Below are 24,756 nucleotides of genomic sequence, written 5' to 3' on the forward strand. Positions count from 1 at the left end.
TAGGAACTAAGTTAATCTGAGACACTGAACAGCTGACAGACTACATAAGTCCTTCTCTGCGTTTTATGTTCTCATGCCCATTGTTACGTTTTAGGTTTTTTGTTCTGTTTTTTTTCTAGTGGGAGGCAGTAATTAGGTTTATTTATTTAAATAGAGGTACTGGGGATTGAACGCAGGACTTCCTGCACGCTAAGCGCGCACTCTACCCACTTGAGCTTTACTCTCCCCTACTCCTTGCTCATTGTTATGTAATAACAAAGAAACACACCTAGACCATATTATCTCACAGAAAACTGAATTATCTGACCGGCTGAATCAGACCTCAAATTACTCATTTACATACGGTAGTTCCCCCCTTATCTACAGTTTCGCTTTCTATGATTTCAGTTACCCAGGGTCAATCCCAGTTTGAAAATATTAAATGGAAATTTCCCCAAATAAGCAATTCAGAAGTTTTTAAATTGCACACTAAGTAACGTGATGGTACCTCACGGTCCTGCTCCATCCTGCCGGGTCCAACACCACGGACACGTCTGCTCCTGACGTGCAACCACCCGTATCGTCAGCCCACGACAACCTAAGCTCGCCGGAAGCAGGTCGCGTCTTCCTTCCGACGTAAGGTCAGAAGGTCAACGGTAGCCTCGCGATACTCTCACTGCCTGCGTCATTCACGTCAGTTCATCCGGTCACGCAGGCGTTTTACCATCTCAGGCCACCACAAGTAGGTTGGATACGGTAAAAAATTTTCAGGGAGAAACCACACTCACAGAACTTTTATTACAGTATATTATGTTATGTTTTTATTACTATTGTTTTATCTCGTACTGTGCCTAATTTATAAATTAAACTATCACAGCTACGTATGTAAAGGAGAAAACATAGAATATATAGGTTAGTACTATTTGCAGCTTCAGGCATCCACAGAGGGTTTGGGGCATAGTCCCTGGAAATAAGTGGGGACGACTGCACCTCTCCAGTTTCATTTCGGGCATTACAAGCAAATAACAGCACTTAAATACACTTTGATTCCCCTAGTACAATTCTGTACTGAAATATATTCTCATCATTTCTAAGATCTCTTACGAGGTTAAACAGTATTTTTAGACATGCTATTTAAAAGCAGAATGTATATATGAAACCACCATATAGTGAGTACTTACTATACACAAGGCACTGTGTTAAGTGTTTGGATACGTGATCTGATTTACCGGAAGTGCACAGCACTGGAACTATTTTACAGACAAGGTGAGGTGCAAAGTTACTAACTTGTCTAAGATCACACAGCTATTACATGACAAACCTCAGATATCAATCCAAACCAAAAATCCGCACTAACCACTACTACTATGTCCGTGTGTTCCTCAGAATTCTCAGTGAGATTCAGAGCCATATAGACAAGTAAATGCTGGGAGAATTCCTGCAATCAAAAATACATCGAATACCTAATTTTGCTTAATGGAGTATTATCCAAACTTATTTGCTGGTGGAGTCCTCTCCTTTCCCCCAAACCTATAAACTGCTCTTAGACCACCCTTTAGACATGTACCCCAGGAGGAAGATCCCTGCTGTGTGCATCTCTAGAGAACACTTGCTGGCTGCCTGCCAGTTGGGTTTGTTCAGTAAGCAGCCCTCGTAGATCAGGTGGAGGGTATTTGACTCCCTCCCTGTCTTTGGCACCACATCTTTGGCAACAGCTGCCTCCTATAGCAACCCTCCCTTCATGCTCTCACTCTCCCTGAGACCTAGTAACACAATTTCCCCTTGTCCCCTTGTTCTAGAGGCAGCAGTGGCTTCAGGCTGTGACTAGTCCCTCCCGCCACCTCGCCACTTCTTGCTGCTTCTTTTAAGGTTGCCCATATCTCTTTCATCAACTTCTTTTCAACTGAACCAGCTAGGGTGAATTCTATTTCCAGCCAGAACTCTGACCAATGCATTATCTCAAAGCCTTTTTGCACTTAAGGTTCACCCTACCTAGCATGCTCTTTGCTTAGCTTCCTCAGAGTTCCCCAGAGGGGCTTCCCTGACCACCAAATCTAATATTAGCTCCCACCTCAGGCACTCTCAGTCCCTTCCACTTTTATCATCTCTCCTTCCTAGAAATTCAGCTCCCAAAAGTGGGAACCTAACTGCACTGTCTTGTTCACCTTTTACCCAGTGCATAGCAGTCTCGTAACAGCAGGAGTTAAGGACTTTTTCTCAGTTGATGTAATTCCAAATCAAACAACAATAAAAACTAAATTCCTTCAAGTTAGTTTTTTAAAGCAAAAAGAGTCTCAAGAAAAATTCCAACTCTCAGGATGTTAGTCCCATAAAAACGCAGGTAAAACTCATTTAAGATGAATGCCAGTCTGTCTGGTAGAACATAATTTCTTAAGTGTATTCCTGCCTCTAATGCTATTTCTCAATTGTCTTCTGTAGCAACCCAATGTTTGACTATATTCTCACATGGGATACACTCTCAGGGTCTATCAGATGATGGGCTATTTCTAAAGATTTAACGGGTTCAGATTTTGTTCCATCCCCAGGAGGTAGCTCTGATTCCTACTACTTTCAAGAAAGCAATTGTGAATATGAAAATTAACTTATTATACAATGTGATAGGGATATTCTCGAGTCTACCCTTACTTATTTTAAAATTAAGACCCATCAAACATTTCTAGCAATTCAACGAGATTCAAACTTAATACAACTACCAGAGCCCCATAACCTAAAAGTATGAATGTGAACTAAAGGGCCACTCATATGATCAAAATATGACCTATTATGGATCACAAAAGAAGTATTAGACAAACTGATCAATTAATTAAAATACAGTTGATCCTTGAACAACACAGGTTTGAACTGCATGGGTCCATTTACTGCTCTACAGTACTACACAACCCCCAGTGAGCTGGATCCTCAGATGCAGAACCGAGGATACAGAGAGAGGGCCAGCTATAAAGTTATATTTGGATTTTCAACTGCATGGAGGGTGGGCGCCCCTAACCCCTGCATTATTCAAGGGTCAACTGTAAATTAGTTTCATATTCATGTTAAACTTCTCTAATGGTCACTTCCACAAGAACTAAAGCTAGTAGATCCTAAAACAATCTTATCTAAAACTTTAGCTCTAATTTATTCAGTCAAACATCTTTTCATAAACTATTTGTTTCCATTTTCCATATAAACATAGTGAGAATTCCTGGCATTTTGATTTCAATCATTGCACTTGACTTACCTTTAATTTTTATGAAAAATGAAAGAAGACCAGGAGAACAATTTATACGCAACTATACAACGTCTTAAGTGGCTTTCCTCTTCCTATTAAAGTTTTATATTTAAAATGTCTATGTGATGTGTGCTTCACAGGCTTGAGACTCTCACACTTTACCACACGTGTGACTTTAGCAGCTTTACTGCACAATGATCCACGTAACACTGCATATGTGTTTAGTTCAGCCTATGTCATAAAGTGCCATTCATAAGTGAGAAAGTAACAAAGCCTACTAAACACTGAAATTCTCCATGATATTTCCTACTTGGGTCGGGGAAAAATAAGGTAAGTTAGTGCTACCAGCCTGAAAAACAGATTTCCATACCCCCACCAAAAAAATCCAGACCTAAGAGTTTGGGGTAGTCAATTAAAATATGTCAGAAGCATTCCAAAATGACTAATGCTAAATGCTTAACAGTCTAGTTTCTGAATACTCTACCTTCAAAAAAACTAACCAGTTTAAATAAAACCACTTAAAAAGGAACATCTTTCAAAAATGAAGATAAAATTAGATACAATGTAATTCTTCAAATTCAAAGAACTTTTAACTTTTCAAAGGGTACACACAGTCATTATGATTTTATTTATTATTCCTTAATAATAAAATTTGTATTTTTACTTGCTTATACTAAAAATGCTTATTACCACTGAGCCATGGAAAATGCCATACAACTGACCAGATCATTATTTCACATTTTATAATATATTTAATGACACTAAAAATATATCATGAACTTTTCAAACGTGTAAACATAAATCAGGACAATTTGATATGTATTATTTCTGTGAAAAAAATGAAAATGACAAGACACAAAAAGAGAGCAAAAAGAATGACAATTATCAGTGTATTTCCACTAATATTTATGAAACTAATTATTTGATATAAGCTCAAATATTTTCAGAGTAACCAAAAAAAACTGAAGACATATTTTCCCCCCAAAATTATATTAAGTGAAAAGCTTCATGTGTTAGCCAAAAACTTTGTTTCTTACAAGAAATCATCTTTCCTACACATGCAGGTATGGACATTACAGCTACAAGAACGCTGAAAAATGTCCTTAAAGATATAGTTTGTGGTCTTAAAATAAATCCAGTAGTATTCACTTTCCAGGCAATATATTTTTAGTATTAAATACATAATTTTCCATTTAAATATACTACCATTTCTATGGCCTTTTTCTTTTTACCTATCTATACCTTTTTTTTCCTATTAAAAACAAACACACAACGCAATGCTTAATACTAATTTCTATTCATAAGGCATTTTAAAAATATCTTCTCTTAGGACATAAACATGATATAAAAATGAAAAACCAAACACAAAAGAAGCATAATAAATACTTTTGTATCCCCCCTCAAAAAAAAAAAAATGTATGAGCAACACAAACTGACATAAATAAATTAGATTTCCTGTGCATACAAAGACAAGCCAGTTACCTATTTCAGTGTTCACTAGGAAAGAGTATCTTCTTCCTGTCATTTGTGAAAGGCAGAAAGGGTGTTCAGGTTTTCAGTGTTTTAAGAAGAAACATACACAAAAAACAAGTGTGGCAACAGAATACTTAGATGACATGTAATTAGTTACGAAGGTTAACACCAAGGCATTATTTTGCTCACATTTCTTATCCTAAGTCACATTAGGTGTTTAAACTACATGTTCTCTTGGTATTCTAGATATTTTGCTGTGATGGATTCCTCGAGCTGAATTCCTCCACTGCCCATTAATGCAAATGCTGGATACATCGTATGCGAACAGTCCACTTGGCGCTCATAAAGGCATTTCATATGGTCCATGTCATAGAAACCCACTTTGCCTTTGTCATAGTCGAGGAAAACCCCTATACTTGTTGGCATGGGTAGAACTCTGTTTTCAGGTTCATTGGAAGAAGTAGGTGACTTGGGTATAAAAAATTTCTTCATGCCTATAGTAACTAATGTAAAGGGTTGTGAAGAGTCAAAACAGGTATCTTCACTTCCGCTGTCATGCCCACTGTCTTGCTCGTATCTAAAACACAACACACAGACAAAGCAGAATCTTATCTGTATCATCATTGACAGGCCTTCAAGTAGCTTCAAAACATTTCCACAATGTAACATACATTGATTGAAAATTAAAATACACTCTACATCAAAAACTTTCTGTTAAGCCATAATCAATTAACATTAAGGACAGCACATTGCCACTTAGAATTACACCACAGACTCAGCCCCAAATTCTGTCATAAAATATCATCCAACTTTACCTAGATATATACACAGATGAGAATCTAAAAATAATTCTGGTCTATCAAAAATAAAGCAGAGGGAAGGGAACTGAAGGAACCTGACAAAGATTAAATATTTACAGCACAAGATCATATATTAAAAAAATAAAAAGCCAAGATAGGCTCCCTAATCCAAGGAATTACCAGACTAAGTAAAATAAATGAGCACCGCAAAATAATGCAGGAGAAAAAAGCATGCTTCTTCCTCCCCCTAAGAACTGTATTTCCTGGCTAGGATTTCTACGTGGATCTATGACGTAAGCAAGTGTTACGAAGGGTCCCCCCCACCAACTCACCCCCGTCAATTATAAAATAGTAACATCTTAAATAAAATTTTGATACAAAGTTCCTTCGTTTTTTTCCCCCATGCATAGTTTGCTTCTCATATATTTGTGATCATACTACATCAGCAATTTTAATCAAGTTTTTTCACTTTTGGTATCTCTCATGTTATAAACTTTTTAAAAAACATTATTAATAATAATAATCTACCAAGTAGACATGCCACTATGTTTAAGTAACTAGTTCCCTACTATAATTTTCACTGTTATTTCAATTTCTAATGTTGGTGCAAAAAGTTTTTCCTATCACTTGGAATGTTAATCTGGGAATTCTGTAGACATAAACAGTCAAAAATTATTTGTCTGGGCTAGTTCACACAATACCATCTAAAAAAACTAAACTGTACAGTCTCCATTAAACAGTAAATCTCAAGAAACTGGAATTTTTTGCCATGTAAATGTGTTTACCATGACCCAGTTTTGTAAAGTGCTTATGGGACAGTTTAAAGAAACTGTATCCCTTAACAAAAGAACAACTTAAACTTATCAATCGTGAAGTATGGCCTTTAGAGGCATTTCACAATTTATATCATTTTTATCACATAATGACCTTAATAATCAGTTACCTTAACTGATGTGAAAGACTTTCAAAGTTCTAAATTTTGATACCATAATTAAAAGATACCCAAAACAGATTTATTTCCTCATGGCATCAGAACTTAACTGCTAGGGGGGTGGTATAGCTCAGTGGTAGTGTGCTTAGCATGCATGAGGTCCCCAGTACCTCCATTAAAGAAACAAACAAACCTAGCTGCTTCCCCCCAAAAAATAAAAAAATTTTAAAAAAACCTTAACTGCTGAATTTCATTACTCACTGTGTGAATACAAGACAATCTGACTCCCTTTTTTAGCCAGCCACACAAGCAGAGCCAAAACACCTGAGTCTCAGAAATGTATACTCTATAAACGTAGTAAGGAAATCCAAGTCTATTTTCAGTCTTACCTTGCTAAATCAGGAGGTTTACTTTTTTAGAAAAAAATGAAAGAATTATCAAGTCCTAGAGCAATAAAAGAAGCTACCTTGGACTAACTGCATCCCGCGGAGAACGGAGCCATTCTTGTAGTTTATCACTGGAAGCAACTCCCACTTTTACCAGGTAGGAATACGGTTCCACACGGAAGGCCCAGAAGTGTTTCCCTTTTGTAATTCCCACATCTCCAATGATGTAGTCTAAGCTCGTGTAATAACCCACTTGGATCCGCTCCGCAGCAAGCAGAAGGTTAAAACCAGCTCTACTCTCTACACGGTCTCGTTTCAAGTTCAGCAAGAGGTGTTCATTATTATAGCCACATTTTTCATCAAAAAGGAAACTGAAAACTGTAAATAGAGCTTAAAATTAGTCTGCAAATTATTTATTAGCATTTCTACAATTTATGGTTAAATTTGACAGGATTTTCAAACAAATTACAAAAAAGAGAAGATGATGAATATATCATTCTACCGTACACAAATCATGACAAACCAAAACCTCAACTTACAAGTAACTTCCAGTAAATTCTCTATACCTGAAAACCTTCAGAAATCTCAAAGAGGAAGAAACATTTTAAATATATGAGAAATTTATGAATGACAGCCTATCTATCCTAAATATTGTACACTATTCAATCTGTCCTTTTATCCCTAAAATAAGGGGTTGTACATTTTCAAAAATATCCATACATATTCTTAAAATTTATTCCAAATTTGAAAAATATTAGCAATTTAATAAGGTATTTTCCTTTTCAATCAACATGGCAGACATGAGAAACAGTGTGCAGTGTACCAAAAAAAAAAAAAAAAAAAAAGCACCCAGGTTCAGAGATACCTGGGTTTGAATTCCTGGCTCAAACATTTAACTAGAGGATAACCTAAACTTTAATTTCCTCAACTATAGAATGAAGATAACATCACCTTCATAAATCTTTATCAACTCAAATCTATTAAGCCTAACATTTACTGGCTAGCCACAAAAGTGGAAACAATCCAAATGCTCATCAACAGATGAATGGAAAAAGGATGTGTGATATATACATACAATGGAATATCATTCACCCCCAAAAAGGAAATTCTGATACATGCTACAACATGGATGAGCCCTGCAATAAACCAGTCACAAAAGGATTATGTAAACCCACTCACGTGAGATAGGCAAATTCATAGAGGCAGAGGTAAAATAGAGGTACCAGGCTCTGGGGGCAGGTAAGGTTGGGGGTGGGCTGTGAATGGGGAGTTATTGTTTAATGGGCACAGTGTCAGCTGGAAAAATGAAAAGTTCTAGACATTGTGAGTGGTGATGGTGGATGTACTCAATGCCACTGAAATGTACACTTAAAAATGGTTAAAATGGCAAATTTTAACTATATTATACCACTAGTTTAAAAAAACTGCCTGCTAGCAAGCTAAAACCATTCTCCATATGTAAACTGACCATTCTTCCTGGTAATCCCTCCTGTCCCAGCATGGTAATTCACACTTCCTTTCAATCTCAAAAGTCTCCCAGTTTGCAAAATAAATTTAGATGGTCACTCAATTCACATGGTTTCTCTCAGAGAAAAGGGAGACAGCTTTTAGCATTTCCCTTCTTCCTTCCCCCTCCACTTGGTCACTGAAAACAGCAACTACTTTCAGGTTTCTTTTTTCTTCCACTTTCAGTCAGAGACCCAAAATGAAAGCAGAAACTGCATAAACTGTAAATTATTTACTTAAGACTTGCAAAAATGCATCTTAACACTCTTTTGAATTTTACTAAAATTCAAGAAAAATAATTTTAGCCAACCCTATCTGTATTTTTTTTTAAACTAGCCACAATGTACATGAAAAACAGAGAGTAGACAGTACACTCTGGACAAAAAAGGGAAGGAAGGGGGGAGGGTATAGCTCAAGTGGTAGAAAACATGCTTAGCATGCACCAGGTCCTGGGTTCAATCCCCAGTACCTCCTCTGAAAATAAATAAACCTAATTACCTCCCCCCTGCAAAAATAAAAATTTAAAGAAAAAGAAAAGGGAAGGAAGGGCAGAGGGCACAAAATATGGGTACATAAGCCACTGAAAACTGGCAGGAGCAACAGGGTCTAAAAGCCAACTGAAGGAATTTCTAAGGCTCTGACCGACACAGCAGAATGAGCCCAACTTTGGCTATAAACGTCCCTTACCCGTGGAGATGCTGTAGTCAGTATCAACTAAGCTGTAAGTCATACTTGCTCTCCACAGCTCTACAGGCACTGCTTAAGCAGTACTAGTGGTTTTGAACTTGGACTTAACTTGGAAGGGGGAGGGAGGGTGGCTGGGCAGGTGGAGCAAGCTATCCACAGGGTTCTAATACATGCCTTCCATCCCTGTGTGCTAGTCACCACTGAGCTAGAAAATCCAGATAAGTTAGGATTAGGTTAATTAAAATTACACTTCATGTTATTATACCAATACATTGTAAAAATATCTACCTAGATTCTATGTTAATAGCAATTTCTATAAAGTGATAAAAATATAATTAATCCCAAATTAATAACCTTGCTCACTCAAACATCTTCAGGTTTTGGTCTATCTGATGTCAGTCAGAAATCTAATCCTGTTCTCAGCCTACATGGTGACATTCAAGGGTTCAGTCTATTTCTAAATCCTAGGTATGGAATCTGCTTTTCTAGAATCTGTTATAAATGAGAGCTCGTGTTAATGCAGGTCTACATGGACACATTAGTTTATTTTTTTTAATCACAGTCTCTTCCAACTCTACGTTTTTGTATTCCCAGTATTCACATACCTGGAGCTGGAGGAGTATGAAGGATCAGTTCTCTGCTGCAAGGACTGCAGATTGAACCCTTGTAGGCTCTGACTCTGAAAGCATAGTTCACGTTGCTCTCAAGGTCTGAAATAACTTTACTTGTGCCACACACTTCTACCTCATTCCAAGACAACATTTCTTCATCTTTATTAATCTTCCGATATTCAAGGACATAGCTATCAGCTTTATCCTTTTCTGGATGGTGCCAATTTATCAAAGCATTGTTATAAACTTTGCTCTGTTCCTCATTGATCTCTGGCACATCTATGCCTGAAAGAATTATGAAAGAGAAAACAATGTTAAAATATTATTTCAGAACCTTTTTCCTCAGTAAAAATGATATATTGTTAACACTTAAAGGGTTTCTCTCCTGCTCCAAGAACTTTGTAAATTTATAATACTGCATGTAAGAAAAAGAATAATTCCTGCAACCACAACAACATGGGTGGACTTTGAGGATCTGCTAATAAGTAAAACAAGCCAGACACGGAAAGACAAACACTGAATGCAAGATTCCACTTACGTGAGTTACCTAAAATAGCTAAATTCACATAATCAAAGACTGAAATAGTGGTTACCAGGGGCTGGGGCACAGAGAGAAATGGGCACTTATCAATCAACAAAGTTTCCATTAAGCAGATGAATAAGCTCTAGAGACCTGCAGAACAACACTGTGTCTGTGGACAACAGTCCTGCATTGCACACCTGAGATCTGCTAAGGGGACAGATCTCACGGTAAGTTTCATCACAATAAAATTTAAAAAGAAAAATAAAATACAGACTTTAAAAGGTATATTTGTGTTTATAACTGAAGGGGGAAGGAAGAATGAAAAATGAGACAAACAAAAATTAATAAAACTCAATTTTAGCTCTACATATTAATTCTGAAACACCATAAATTAAAAAATTTAACTACATACCCTTCAGTTTCCACCTACTGAGTAACAATCCTGGATGTGAAATTTCTAATATGTATTCTCCTATAAATAATTATTTAAATAAATATTTTAAAATCTAAGTTTGATGAGTATAATAATAAACAAACTTTAATAAAACATTATAGAGTTTTCTTTCATGTTTTCTCCAATAGAGTTACAAAGCAATTTAAATGAGTTTTTCTTGGTATAAAGAAGATACATATTTTTGTAAGAAAATCAGAAACTACATGAAACACACACATAAAAACTAAATAACTCAAAGATAATCACTACAATAATTTTGTATAGCTCCTGCCAGTATTTTTCTCCCAGTGGCATTCCACTATATGGATGCGCCAACATTTAACTATTTTCAGAAACATTTCTAATTTTTCGCTAAAAATACAATGATTAAAATATCACAGCCAATTCTTTGTGCATATTCATAATCCTTTCCATAGAATAAATTCCAAAAAGCTTCACTGCTTTGGTCATATGGTAAAAATAAGCTATAAGAGTCACACATGCACACGTGCACATAAATCAACACACATTTATATCAAATCACAGAGACGTGTATGCAATGAAAAGAACTCTCCCCCTCCCCCAGCTGTGGATAAGCAATGGATAAGCACAAGCATGTCTGTGTGCATTTGTGCAACTCAGTGTTTGCAGCAATGAGATCTGGAAAGTCATCCCAACTACATGTTAAAAAAAAGGCTAGTTAGAAAATAACATGACCGGTACGCCTCACCCTATACCCTTTTCTTCTCTTTTTTTGGAAAACAGATTACTAAAAAAAGGTGTATGCAGGAAAAAATGAGGTGAGCACCCACAAGCCTGAAGCTAGGTGACTACTTTCCATTCTGATCCGTCCGTTTAGTGGTTCTTTGATATGCACCAGCATAACCCAACACTACCTGCCCTCAACCTCGTCTTCCCAAAGACTGTTCTGGGACCCCTAGGGGGAGGTAGGACCTTGTACTTCTAAGTAGACTACCATGTATATGAAAAATTCCAAGTATTTATTTTGGAAAAAGGGGGAGCACAGTATATGAAGGAGAATCAGCATTGCAAAGAACACCATACATTTGAAAAAACAAGATCATCAAAGGCAGGGTCAGTACTGAACTGATAGGAGGCAGAGGTATTGATTTGAAGAGAAAGGCAGTCACAGTAATAATGCTTCAGAGGTTTTAACAAGTCTCCTTTGACTGAAAACAAATCCACACATCTACACCCACACAGAAATTAAACTGTAAGTGTACTTTCCCAAGGGCTGTAGCTGTTCATCATGACTAGAAGAGAAATCTGAGGGAGAGGAAAAAGGTGAGGAGGAAGAAGGAAAGGAAGACCTCGTGGCTGGAAGGCAGCAGAACTCAAACATAAGCCAATGTCATGGGCTGACCTGTGCTCACTAAAACGCGTGTGTTGAAGTTCCAACCCCCAGTACCTCAGAGGTGACTTCACTGAAAAACAGGGTCTTTACAGAAGTAATACCATTAAAATCAGGCCATTAGGGTGAACCCTAGTCCAATATGACTAATACGACCAGTGTCCTTACAAGAAATTTGGACACAGATACGTACAGGGGGAAGACCACGTGATGGGAGAGGGAGAAGACGGCCGTCTGCACGCCTAGGAGAGGCCTCAGAAGAAACCAACCCTGCCCAGAGCTTTGTCTCAGGCTTCTGGCCTCCAGAATTATAAGAAAATAAATTTCTGTTGTTTACGTCACCCAGTCTGTGGTATTGTGTTGGAGGCCCAAGCAAACTCATACAGCAATGGAAACACTTCAACATCTTACAGCCATTTTTAGCCTGGAGGTATCATTTCTAGGTTTCTGCCCTAGGGAAACTCGTACACATGCGTAAAGAAACACTGACAAAGATGTTCAACAGAGCATTGCTTACAATAGATTAAAAAACAGAAACAAATTGTCTCTCAGTAGGAAAATTTACATAATGGAATACTATGAAGCTAAAATACAGCTGTAAACCAGAACTTCACGGTAGCAACAAATGTTTATCTTAAATTTCTCAAAAAAGCAATTGACAAAAAAAAAGATATATACAACGTGATGTCATTAACACAGTTTAAAAAAATACAAACCAACAGAATCTAGCTTTTATGCTAGATTAAAAACAAATATAAATAATATAAAAACATGGTTGTAGAAACATAAATGGGATACGATTTGGAGGATATGACAGTCTGGGCAACTGACAATGCTGCTTTATAATGTCAAATGGAAGAGAACCTGTGTTTCTTCTTCGCGGTGCAAATTCAAACTAAACAAGTGAGGGTTTGCCATTACTAAAACTTACCACTAGAGAAAAAGGACAATTCTCCAAGAAGTTCTGTTTGTTTAGATGTATTAACAACATAGTCTTCAAAAGATGTCTGAGCCGCAGGTCTAAAGCTCTTCAAGGACTCTGTAGCTTTCTGTATTCTACAGACAGATATATTTTATATTAACAAATGATTCCTTAAAGAGGCCAATCAGATTAAATAATTGCAATGTGATTAACAAAAGAAAACTTCATGCAACATTCAAGTTATGAGTGAAGCAAGAGGTACTGCACGCAGCACAGCACGGCGAACCCCTCAGCGCCGCAGCATTCAGTGACATTCTAAGCTCAGAGTTACGTACCTGAGGTGGAGCTGTTTTGCTGTCTGTACGAAGCAAGACTGGTCGGTCTCCTTCAGCACTTCCTGAGCGTATCCCACAAGTCCGTTGTTCTCTAGCAGCCCCTGATACTCTTCCATCTGGGTCTGAAATTTGTCCAATCTTAGTTTCTTTGAAGCATCAATTGCTTTCAAAACAGATGATTTCCTCTCTTCTAGAACTTCAAAGAGCTTTTCAAAATGTGTGATTGCTTCTTCTTTAGCCCGCTCTCCGTTACACTATTATAAAACAAGCAAAGTGTTACTTCATCTGCTAAATCCACATGGCTTTTCACAAACGAGCCAAAATTCAACAAAACAAACCCAAATACTGTAAAGAAAAAGAGTGTGTCCAACTCTTTGAAGCTTTCACAACCATAATGTGGCATCAAACACACTTAGCAAGGAATGGTCAGCAACTTTCAGACATACTTGTAATTTTAAAGTACTGTGTTTCCCTAAGTTTTCCATCTCCAAAGTCTAGCAATAAACAATTTAACCAATTAAATAAGAAAACAATGTTCAATCTCTATACAAAGGAACTTGAGGTAGAAATTAACTAATTTAACAAAAAACATAGAAAATACAGTTCTAGAGTTACTTACTCATTTCTAATTCAGGAAATTTTACCATTTCAATCATATTCCAATTTTTAAAGAAGTTAACCCACAGCTATGGACCTCAAAAAATGACATCCTTTACTAAGATGTAAAAATGTAACTCCTCTTCAAATTAATACTAATTTAATTATATGTAATTACAAAGCCATAATTTAATTAATGTTGATTTAATTATAACTCATGCAGATTAACTTCCTTATGCTTGAGCTTTTCTGTTCTGAAAACTGGGAAAGCAAAACCACTTAGGTTTTTCTAAAGACTGAAAAGGATTATTTACATAAAACACCCACCACAATGTCAAATACTCTGAAATAAACATCATTTTCACTGTACACAGAGCTATGCTTCTACTTTGCCATAAAATGATCCTCTCTGGAGGGCTTATTAAACACTTTGAACGTCCATAAAATCAGAGATCAACTTGATTTTGAAACAAGACCAGCAGAACACTTACAAGCACTAATCATAATAGACTCATAGCAGCAGCCAACAGAAAGGAGTCTTTGAGAACATTCTTAAAAGCTGACAATATATAGCAGAAGTGTGCTGTACATTTTCCAATGGCTTCTGGCCAACATGTATAGTGAAAGGAAAATTTTCCAGATTTCCTTCTCTGTTTCCTAACCCCAACACAGCCATTTCTTTTTTAAAAGGGGGTGGGAGGAGAGAACCCAGGGTGGTGACATTCCAGTAGTATTTCAGTGACATATGACATTAAACTCATAATATTCACCAAGTAAAATTCAAGTATGGAGACAAATTCTCTGATAAGCCTACAAATGCAGCTTAGGTCAGAGGTATAAAAAGCTAAATAATTTCTCCAGGGTCCCAAGCAATCAGTATCTACATGGACAGTTGATGCCTGAGTGCCTCAATTTTCAACCTACTGAATGACAAACTCAAAAACAAGCACGGGTTTTCCTTATTTCAGAAGTGAAGGCAGCATGGCTGAGAGAACCAATGAAGACAAACCTCAAAGGACCACAGATACAATCCCTGAGGCAATCTACCACCTAGGTGATAATCTGCTTTGTGTTGAGGTATTACATCAAACAGAGAAAGTTTGTCAATTAGACACAAATATAAAAAATAAAATCCTACTATTAAACTACACACAAAAATAACTTACTTAGGGCGGTGAATGTGATCACTGAATAGCAAAAAAATACTAAAAACAAAAGCAATACCAGTAATACAGTGCCATTCACATAACTTTTTAATAATTTTAACCTATTTTTGAAAAAAAAAAATCTCAAGAATTGTCTCATACTAGCCAAGATATTTTTATACTTAATGACAACTTTTAAAGTGATCAAAAGTAACAGCTCTTCAATTTATTTCAAATAGAGAAAAGAAATAGGGATCAAAATCAGTGAAGAATATTTGGAATTTTAAAATAACTCTGTCCTATCCTCTCTTACTATCGTTTTTTAAATGCTATCAATTTTTCTAATTTTTTACTTAATAACATGCAAAGGGAAAAATGTACATGCAGTGGAAGGTCAATGAGTCTTTGCAAACACACCCATGTAACCAGCATACAGATTAAAAATCATGACCAGTGCCCCAGAAGCCACCCTTACAACCTTTCCAGGCACTAATCAATTCTTCCCGCTCTCCAACAACTCCCATTCTGAACGACATAGTCTACTTTGACCTTTTTGGAATCACACAGCATATGCTCCTTTGTATCTGGCATCTTCCTTTCAATATAGTGCAAGATTTATCTACACTGTTGCACATAGCTGTATTCATTCTTCATTGCTATTTATATTCCACTGTTGATGGACACCAGTACTTTCCATTTTACGGCTAATACAAATAATGCAGCTATGAACATTTTAATATATGTCTTCTGGTGAACATATGTCAGGTACACACTTAGGAGTGTCCGGAAATTGAAATAAACCTGGTCCTATCAACATATAGTACATTTTTAAGTGCAACTTAAAGTTTAAGTTTACAGATAATTGTAAAAAGCTACTGTTTTTCTTATATTGCTGCTTTTGAGACGTCATGAACTGCCGTATAAAGAGTCAGTCGTTCTCTGTGCTCCAGTATCATTTAATCACAACCTCTATCAGCACTGATCACACAGCATCCTGTTTTTTACATTTGTTTTTCCAGAAAAGCAGCAGTGAAATCTAACACAACTTTGCACTCCCAACTCATATAATACCCTCAGGATTTTATGAATGAATGAATGTCTAGATGACTAAATGAAAAATATGCAAACCAGCTTATCCCTTACCTCTGTTTCTTTCATTAACAGGTTTAGTTCAGAAATTTGACTCTTCACCTGGCTCTCCTTGCCAATAAGGTAATCAATATCCTTTGAAAGCTTTTCCTGTTGGAACATATTAGAGACACAAATAAGCAGAAATAGAAGTGTAACAAAGGCCTTGCCAATTTTTTTTTTAAACACGGTATCCTTTTCTTTAGCTTCTGACGAACACACAGCAAAACCAACTACGGCAATATATGCAAGATTAGAAGTAGGTTAGAACAAGAACAAGGTAGTGACGCGCACTTTAGTCAAAAATCCCAGAGCGCTTCCTCCCAAGGCTTCTAAGTAAATGGAAGGGCATCAATTCATACAGTGCTGTGTTTCACCAGATTTTATAATTCACTCTCACACACCCCCTCACACACAACAGGAAAAACCACAAAGACTCTTCCAAAATGATCTTCATAGTCCATCTCACCCTAGATGTTCATTAAACAATTACACAGTACACAACAATGAAAATACACAAATAGGTAACTTCCAGAGCTTGTTTATAAAGTAGTCATTTTGAAATTGGTATAGTTTACCACAGATACAATGCCATGGGTTTCTGTGAGATCACTAGTGCAGCCCCAGAAAACATAATATACCTGAAATATATTTAAAAATAAACAATGATACCCTGAAGCACCCTGGGGGACAAAGCTGGAACAGACAATGCATCCTGAGTCTAAGTAAGAATAAGAACATCCAGAAAGCACATCCCAAGCTGTAGCCCTTAAAGGAGGATCGGAGCACTTCTTGGTCACAACTGGTGACCAAGGGTTGAATAGGGTTAGGAAGGAAAGAAGAGGAGCAGAAACCCATCTCTTAGGAATTAAAGAAGTGAGTCTCCTTCCTATACCATCTTCCTCTTTTTTCACTTAGACCGTGTTACGCAGTAAGAGAAGGTATGTAGAAATCAAAGGGAGAGGTCTCTGGCAGGACCCATCTTTAACTCAGGGACACCCAGCAAACAGACACAATGAGTTTCGTTGATGGCTCACTGGAGGGACAGAGGAAAGACCTCTTAGGCAGAGGAACGAGATCTCTGATGACTCAAGGGAGGATAGGACCAAGAAGGAAACTGTAGGACATTAACAGCAGGAAGAGACATTAAAATCTTGCATCTTAATCCAGCACTTTACAGATGAGGAAACCAAAGCTCAGTGTCTAAAATACAAACACACTCACAGCCGAACTAGACACCTCCTCATCGCGCACTAAGCAGGTTGCCACAGGCTGAGAGGTACTTTCTCAGCACCACGCTGCAAGGGAGATGACAGCCCCTCAGGACCACCCCTGCCGGGCCCATGTTGGGACCAGATGTACAGGGTGTGAGTGCTGGCACTCCTTCAGCTACAGCTCCAAGGGGAGGAATTCAGCCATTTAAGTTGAAGTAGGGCTTAGTTCTAAAGCAGCTTAAGTGAGAAGTGCGAGGTGGGCTAGAGAAGCATGGATGACAGGATTCAGAAACACGGGCCAAGGTCCAAGTGGCTCCAGTGAGCTGTGATGCTCAGACAAAGTCTCTGGTCAACCACAGCCTGTATCTGAGACGGCTCAGTCTCAGGAGTCCCCTTAAACCCAGGCAGTCCATGTTACGACTAGACCTGTTTTAACCAAAATCAGTGAGTCCATCTGTTCATAGGCCTCCAGAAAATATACACACCAGATACCGATATTAGGCACTTTATCCAGGAAGTTCATCTAATGGGGGAGCAGGTTTAAATCCTTTAGTTATATCAGGGCCCAGTCCTCTAGTAAGTGATCAGAGGCTAAAGGACCCCAAAATTGCTCAAAGCTTCCTCTAGAGCAGTGGTTCTCAAATGCGGGTGTGCATCGGTCTTCTGAGAGCTCATAAAAAACGCAGAGACCCAAGCTCCTTGAAGGAGGACAGCCCTTGCCTCTGTAGGCCTACCAAGTGTTCCAGGTGATTCTAATTACCCACCAAAGTTTGAGCACTCTCCTGGCAACGCTCAAGTGAGTAAAAATGAAAATAAAATAAATCTATGTCACTGAGATCGTGAAGTCCTCCAGCTTAAAATCTGAAACCAAGTGAAAAGGAGATCTAAAAAGATGTTTGCTACTTTTAACAAACCTACATAATTGTATCTTTACTAAAAAGTGAATAGATTAAAAAATCCATTATAGAGTCTATTTCTTTTAAGTCTGAAATTTAAATGAGAGAAGTTAATAACAGAAATGTTAAGGATAACTTAAGTGTATACTATTGTCGAAGATTTACTCCAGGTAACAGAAGACAAATTTTGGACAACATGTGTTAAGATCAAACCAATAAGAAACAAAAAAGGTATCAAAGTTAAAATTTACAAATAGTGGTATTGCCTGTTGGGGGCACATGAGAGAAACAAAGACTAAATTTACTCTCCCACTTGAAACAATTTTACAAACCTAACAGAATAAATGAAACGTCTCTCAAGACACTGGGCATCCAGACACAAAGAACATCTCCTCCCTGAGAGACGCGGAACCAGACCAGCCTATGACTTCCTCAGCTTACTGATGGAGAAAGTGGCCCAGGCCAGGCGCAGAGAACTCAAATGGGGTCCATGAGCTCCCACAACTTGAGGAGATGAAGCCGGGAGTCCAAGAAGACCAGAGGTTATAAAGCGTAACACCTAAGGACAGACAGCTTATTCAGCAGAGTTCTGATCAATTCGCAAGTGTGGGGAAACTGCTACAGGCCAGGGAAAGTATCACCCAAGAGCATGAGAGGGAACAATTCTAGGAGCTCACACAGGCTGGGAAATGCCTGTTCCCCAGCAGCCAGACTGAAAAAACCCTCAAAATTCATAGGTCATTGGGAAGAGTAAACAGTTTTTTACTTCAAGAGTCAGATAAATTTAGTCCTAGAACTAAATGCTATTCTGTCCAGCCTAGAAAGCTTAAAAGGAAGATGCAAAAGGAACAAATTGTTCCCAAGTAACTTAATCAGACACTGGAAGAAAACTCAGAATACAAAAATATCCAGTGTCCAACAAGGTAAAATTTACAATACCCGGCAGCCAACCAAAATTTGCCAGGCATGCAAAGAGGAAGGAAACTACAAATCACAATAAGAAGAAAAATCAGTCACAACTGACCTAGGAATGACACAGATGACAATGAGTAAATGAGGATGGACAATAAAACAATGATGCCTGTAACCCACGTGTTCAATGTAGAGGGAAAACTGAGAATGACAGACATACACATTCAAAATATGAATGTGTACGTATAATTGCAAAGTAGATACACGCCAAAAAATGCATACACATATTATTAAAGATAGAATGGAAACAAAAATTTAAATGGGTGGTAGATTTAAAAATGAATTAAGTCCCTTTTAGAAAGGAAAAAAGAATGAAACAAAAAAATAGCATCATACCACTGGCTGTAGACTACCAATCAAATTTGAAAGGTTTAAAAGGGCAGTGCAGAAGGCTAACAGACAGGAAGTAACTCAGTTTTACCCAACAGAATAAACAAAAAAGTTCATACTAATTCTATCGGCAAGCAACAAGAATCAAGTGTCTTAAAACACCCACATACACACACTAAATGCCACAGGCATCGTGCTCACTTGGGGACCATAATGAAGTGTCCTTCATCCCTCTCTCCCCTCAGACTTCAGAACTAATACATCTGCAGGACAAAGAGCTGCCCAGTCAGAAATACTACAACCCAGTATCAGTAGGGCATTAAGTAACACTGTAGGTTGTTAATTCATTTCAGTACAACAGATCACACAACATGCTGTGATTTAATACAGAAACACTTAAAGATCTTAAATAAAATGATACAGAATTATACAAAATTTAGTTCTAAAAATAAATTTTCTACCTTTAAGGTTTTGTAGGCACTGCTCATAGTGGTTACACGGTGATTGGAATGATTACCACCCAGCTTACAGAGATGACAAACTGGTCGCTTACATAATTCACAGTACATGTTTATTCTCTCTGTTTCATGTTCTGGGCACATTAAAATCTATTGAATAAAGAATAAAAGTGTGATTAAGGCTGTTCATAGCTTATATGGCGCTCAAAAGATTTCAATTAACTGGATAAATTTCCAAACAAAGATTTGCTTTATATAGAATCACTAAAAGCCACTTAAATAAAGTGTAAAAAGAAATAAAAGTGTTTGGTACATTGTATGAAAATTCTGTAGATTAGAATTACTGTTTTTCAATTTGAGGGTTCAAATGGTGTAGAAGATATTTCCCCTAAACTGGGTGATAAGAAGGTGAAAATTTCATTCCTATGAAACTTAAGCGAAATGCTTAAACAAGCTAGAAAGGCCTTCTGACCACAATGACTAGGTAATTCTTAATGACCATGATCAATATTTTTATTAAGTATCATAACAAATAACTTCTGAGAACCCATGGCCTCATAATCCTCAAAAGAAATCTATTACTAAGACAGTCTTGGAACAAGTTACGATATAAGCTTCCAGATGTTTCCTTTTACATATTAACTGTGTACACATTGACCAAATTTAAGTTTCTACCTTTTTATTTACTCTGTAAACTATCATCAAAGGTCCACTGAAATTTTACACAATAAAACTGTTCTCATTTGGAAGAAAGGGAGGACTCCTTTAATGTGTTCATGAAATCAAAATGCTGCTCATATTCCAAAAGACTAGATTTTAAGCAACTATAACTCATCTGATAACGTGGAGAAATTTTTTTAAAATTCCAGTATAAAAGCCCTTATACCAATGTGTAGCTCCAGGAGAAAAACTAGAAAAGATTTCAAATTTTTCATCATGTGAGGTTCTTACATTCTCCAAGCCATTATATTTAAAATAAAATATAAAGTCCAGCTTTTTGCAAGGAATGCAAGAACTCAAAATTAAAAGGCAAATACTCTACAGGATAAAAGACTACTTTTTAGAATTTTACTATAGTGAATAACACTAATGAAGGAAAAAAATTTTTCTCCTCAATATGTTCACACTTGGTTCTCTCATCAATCTTACATTTGCAAAGAGAACAAAACTGTAATTTATACTTAAAATTTTTCAATTTCATGAAATTCTTAACTCATAAAAGTTCTAGCCCAATATTCATTTAATAATCACAGGTTCTTTAATGATGAAATAGTACTTGTCAATTAAATTAATATTTTAAAAGACACATTAGAACACCAGGTTGAAGTTATAAATTTTTAAAAATCTGTGACCTTTAGATAAGGAACATAACAGAGAATTAGAAAGTATTTCATAAATCTATTGCCACACTGACATAATTTGAGGAAAAAGTCATTCCAAAAAGTGTAAGCATTGATTGTTTTTGTTTTTATCTACCATTTAATATGATGTGAAAAATACTCAGCTCATAGTTTCAAGAAAGCAACATAAGTGAAGATATCCAATAATCATTCCGCTATTCAGTCACATAGCAGGGCAAATACATAAAGTTCTCTCTTTTTTTTAAAGAACATATACACATACACATATATATTTATCTATCCATTTGTTTATTATTGATTTGGCAGAATGTAACAAATCACTATGTATCCTTCACCTAGCTTCAACAATTATCAACTCAGACAATTTTGTTTCATCTAAAACTTCACTTATTCATAAAGTTCTTTTGAACATTATTCCAGAAATTACCTAGAATATTTAAGAAATACAAATTCCACTTCAGATACTATATAACCACTATATCATAAACTTTAAACTGTGAGGCTATAATTACTCTTATTTATTCATAATACAATTTTAGGTAACTAAAAATGTCAGAATGTTTCCCAACCACAACTTTCAGACAGTTATATTAAAGCACAAAAGCTTTTTAATTGCAACCATTTCAACTTTAGAGAGTGTGTCTAAGATAACGTAACCTTTCCTCTATTAGTCAGAGCTCTCGCTATGGCCACTCACGAGCTCTACTGAATCCCACTGGACTGTAATAGAGTGAACCACAATATTGCCTTCTAAGCTCTGGGGGTGTTGAGCAGCATAGTAAGTAACTTCAATTACTAGGCCTTAATTTTTGGTGCCAGCTTTTAAAGTTATGTCCTCTATTACAATCAGGTTCTAGATGTGTTAGAATTTGTCTTACTCTATTGCTTAATATTTTAACTTAATAAAAACTCCACTTACCTTGGGTCTAAAATTAGTGGTTGGGCCCACATATTCATGCTGAGCTTTTACAGTTCCCCAGGGATGATAAATTTTGAAGCATTCGTTGCAGTAGCTTGCACTACAGTCCATGCAACTTTTTGTGGATTCTTGAGGTGGTGGTTTACAAAGGTCACACATAATGGCTGTAGCTGCCCTGGCTGCCTGCCGATATCTTTCAACAATAGTTTCCAAAGTGAAATTTCGAAACAGACCATTGATTCCCCGTTCTCCAAGATCTACATCATGCTCACAGCCAGGGCAAGGAAAAGTGGTTGTCCTCGGGGTCAGTGAATTGCGCTTCCAGCCTGTGTGATTAGTAAGTCCTTGTTTAGTTACACCAGTAGGAAAATGAACAGAATGGGGGAAAAAGGAGTCATGTTTTGGAAAGAGACATATCTACAATAGATTTCAAAAACATAACACTCAGAGTAGTTTCATTTGAATCAGTGTTCTGAAAATGCTTTTTTTTTTTTTTAAGTTTTTCCTTGGCATACAAAAGATAAGCCCAAATTACTTAGACAGTTACCAAAGCAAAGAAGGAAGGAATTATTCTATAACAAATCCCATATAAAAACCATATTAAGTCAAAGAGATATGTGGATAAAACACATATTACAATACTACACAGGATCAGGATCTTTTTAAATTATATGATTAACATTCATAGTTATTTTTATATATCATACATATCCAAAGGAATCTGGCTTGCATTTAAATGAACACAGCTTTGCCTGACTGATAGGAAGTGAGCTTATACATAAAAGAGCAGGAGTTTTTAATGCAGCCAGGGCCCATGGATTGACTCCAGGAAGATTCAGTTTGGTAAACTATCTGAAACTGTATGCAAAATGTTGCATCTATGTACCTATGCATATTTTCTGGTTAAACAATCCGTAGCTTTTATCAGATTCTCAGAAGAGTATGTGACCACAAAATTGTTAAGAACCACTGTGATAGAAGGTATCCCACTGTAGTATTGTTTTATCTGAGAAAATTCAGTAGACAAAATCATTGATTGAGGGCAATCTACAAAAGATGAAAAGCTCATTCATAGACCTAGAATCTAATGACTTTAAGAGGGACCAACCATTTAATATCTTCTTATAACCTGAAAAAAAGAATCATTAAGATTACTTAATTCAGTAAGTCAAAAGGTACCCAAAAAGTATTACATAATTTTACAATAATTATACATAATACATCAAATGACTTCTTCAGTATTATGCTGATTTTAACCAATCAAGAAACCAAGGCATGACAGTCTTGTCAACCCACAGGTTCACAAGAATCTGGGGTTGTCTGTTTAACACAGGTGCATGCATATCATATTTCCTCCTCTCTTGTACAAATCTATTCTGAGCATGGAGCGTTGGTCGCCTACAAAATAACTCCCTAAATATAAACACAAACTTCTTAACCTACAGCCTTCTTTCATACTACTATGTATCTAGTACCAAAAAAGAATGGTTTGACTGAGTATATCACATTTTAAAAAGGTCTTTAAACAGCTATATTAATGTTGTCTTGGCAACATTACAACCATCACTAATGACTGTCTTAGAAGATGTCTGGCATAATGTCACTACATGTAAAATTTAGCTGTCAGCTCGTATTATCCATTTGAAGCGACTTTACAGCATGCTAGATGGCATTGGGCCCCAAAAGTCACTTATGCAACAAACATGCAGCTGCATTATTTTAAATTTTAAATATTTTAAAAATATTTAAAGTTATTTTTAAACATACCCCAAAAAGCACATCAAAAAAGCTGCCCCATAAAAATTTGAAAATTCAGCATAAAATATATTCTTGTAATAATTCTAAGAACATGCAATACAGTCCAACATATTTCACACCACAGCAGGCACACAATAAAATAAGCAGCAGAGCTACTTTTACAACACATGCCAATGAAAATTTCACTTAGTGAAAAACAAGCCAAATAATTCTGGAAGTGATTTAGTGCAGTGGTCAAGTTTAAACAAATGGAAATTCATATTTAATAGCATGCTTCCACACATGAACTACGTGATAAGAAATTAAAATGGATACCTAATTTCAACAATGTTTTTAAAAATGGATTATTGGTTTTATGAATTAAAGGTTGTGATCAATTAAGTAATGAGGAAAAGCAAAAGTAAATTATGACAATAAAATCATGCTTTAACATATACACTGGTGACACCCAGATTTTGGCCTTCATGTTAAGAAATTAAAAAAAAAAAAGTTTTCTCCCTTTTCTGTAAACCTCTTTTAACTTATTTTTATAATAAAAACCAAGGTGTAAAGCATCATATTGAACTTCTTAAATCAGATCAAATATTAAATTAATACATTTTGGCTATTTTTCTAAACAAATCTTAAAAGCTTTCAAATTTTTTATGACTACTGAAGAACTTATATTTTATTTCATCTGCCTTAATTTCTACCATTGTTTTCATAAAAACAAAGAATAGAATATGTTCAGGGCAATAATGAAAACAGGACAGATCTAAGGATATTCTGGGAAGTAAATCTAAATCAAGACA

The 24,756-nt window shown here is 36.4% G+C and overlaps 1 protein-coding gene across 3 annotated transcripts in view; it reads right to left on the reverse strand.

Annotated features, from left to right (window-relative positions):
- Positions 1–4,812: 4,812 nt before the first annotated feature.
- The window catches only part of TRIM36 (tripartite motif containing 36), a 28,583-nt gene continuing 8,639 nt past the window's right edge, over positions 4,813–24,756 (reverse strand). For all 3 annotated transcript variants that reach the window (XM_031448843.2, XM_031448841.2, XM_064483236.1), the window contains 8 exons: positions 22,208–22,533; positions 19,931–20,077; positions 16,073–16,168; positions 13,188–13,441; positions 12,862–12,986; positions 9,597–9,887; positions 6,879–7,176; positions 4,813–5,258 (listed from right to left, as the gene is read on the reverse strand). In XM_031448843.2, coding sequence (XP_031304703.2) covers positions 4,904–5,258; positions 6,879–7,176; positions 9,597–9,887; positions 12,862–12,986; positions 13,188–13,441; positions 16,073–16,168; positions 19,931–20,077; positions 22,208–22,366 — 1,725 coding nt within the window. In that variant the 5' untranslated portion in view covers positions 22,367–22,533 and the 3' untranslated portion in view covers positions 4,813–4,903. The remainder of the gene's footprint in view (positions 5,259–6,878; positions 7,177–9,596; positions 9,888–12,861; positions 12,987–13,187; positions 13,442–16,072; positions 16,169–19,930; positions 20,078–22,207; positions 22,534–24,756) is intronic.

The sequence above is a fragment of the Camelus dromedarius genome, chromosome 3 (genome assembly GCF_036321535.1).
Source record: "Camelus dromedarius isolate mCamDro1 chromosome 3, mCamDro1.pat, whole genome shotgun sequence".
In the NCBI taxonomy this organism is placed as follows: domain Eukaryota; kingdom Metazoa; phylum Chordata; class Mammalia; order Artiodactyla; family Camelidae; genus Camelus; species Camelus dromedarius.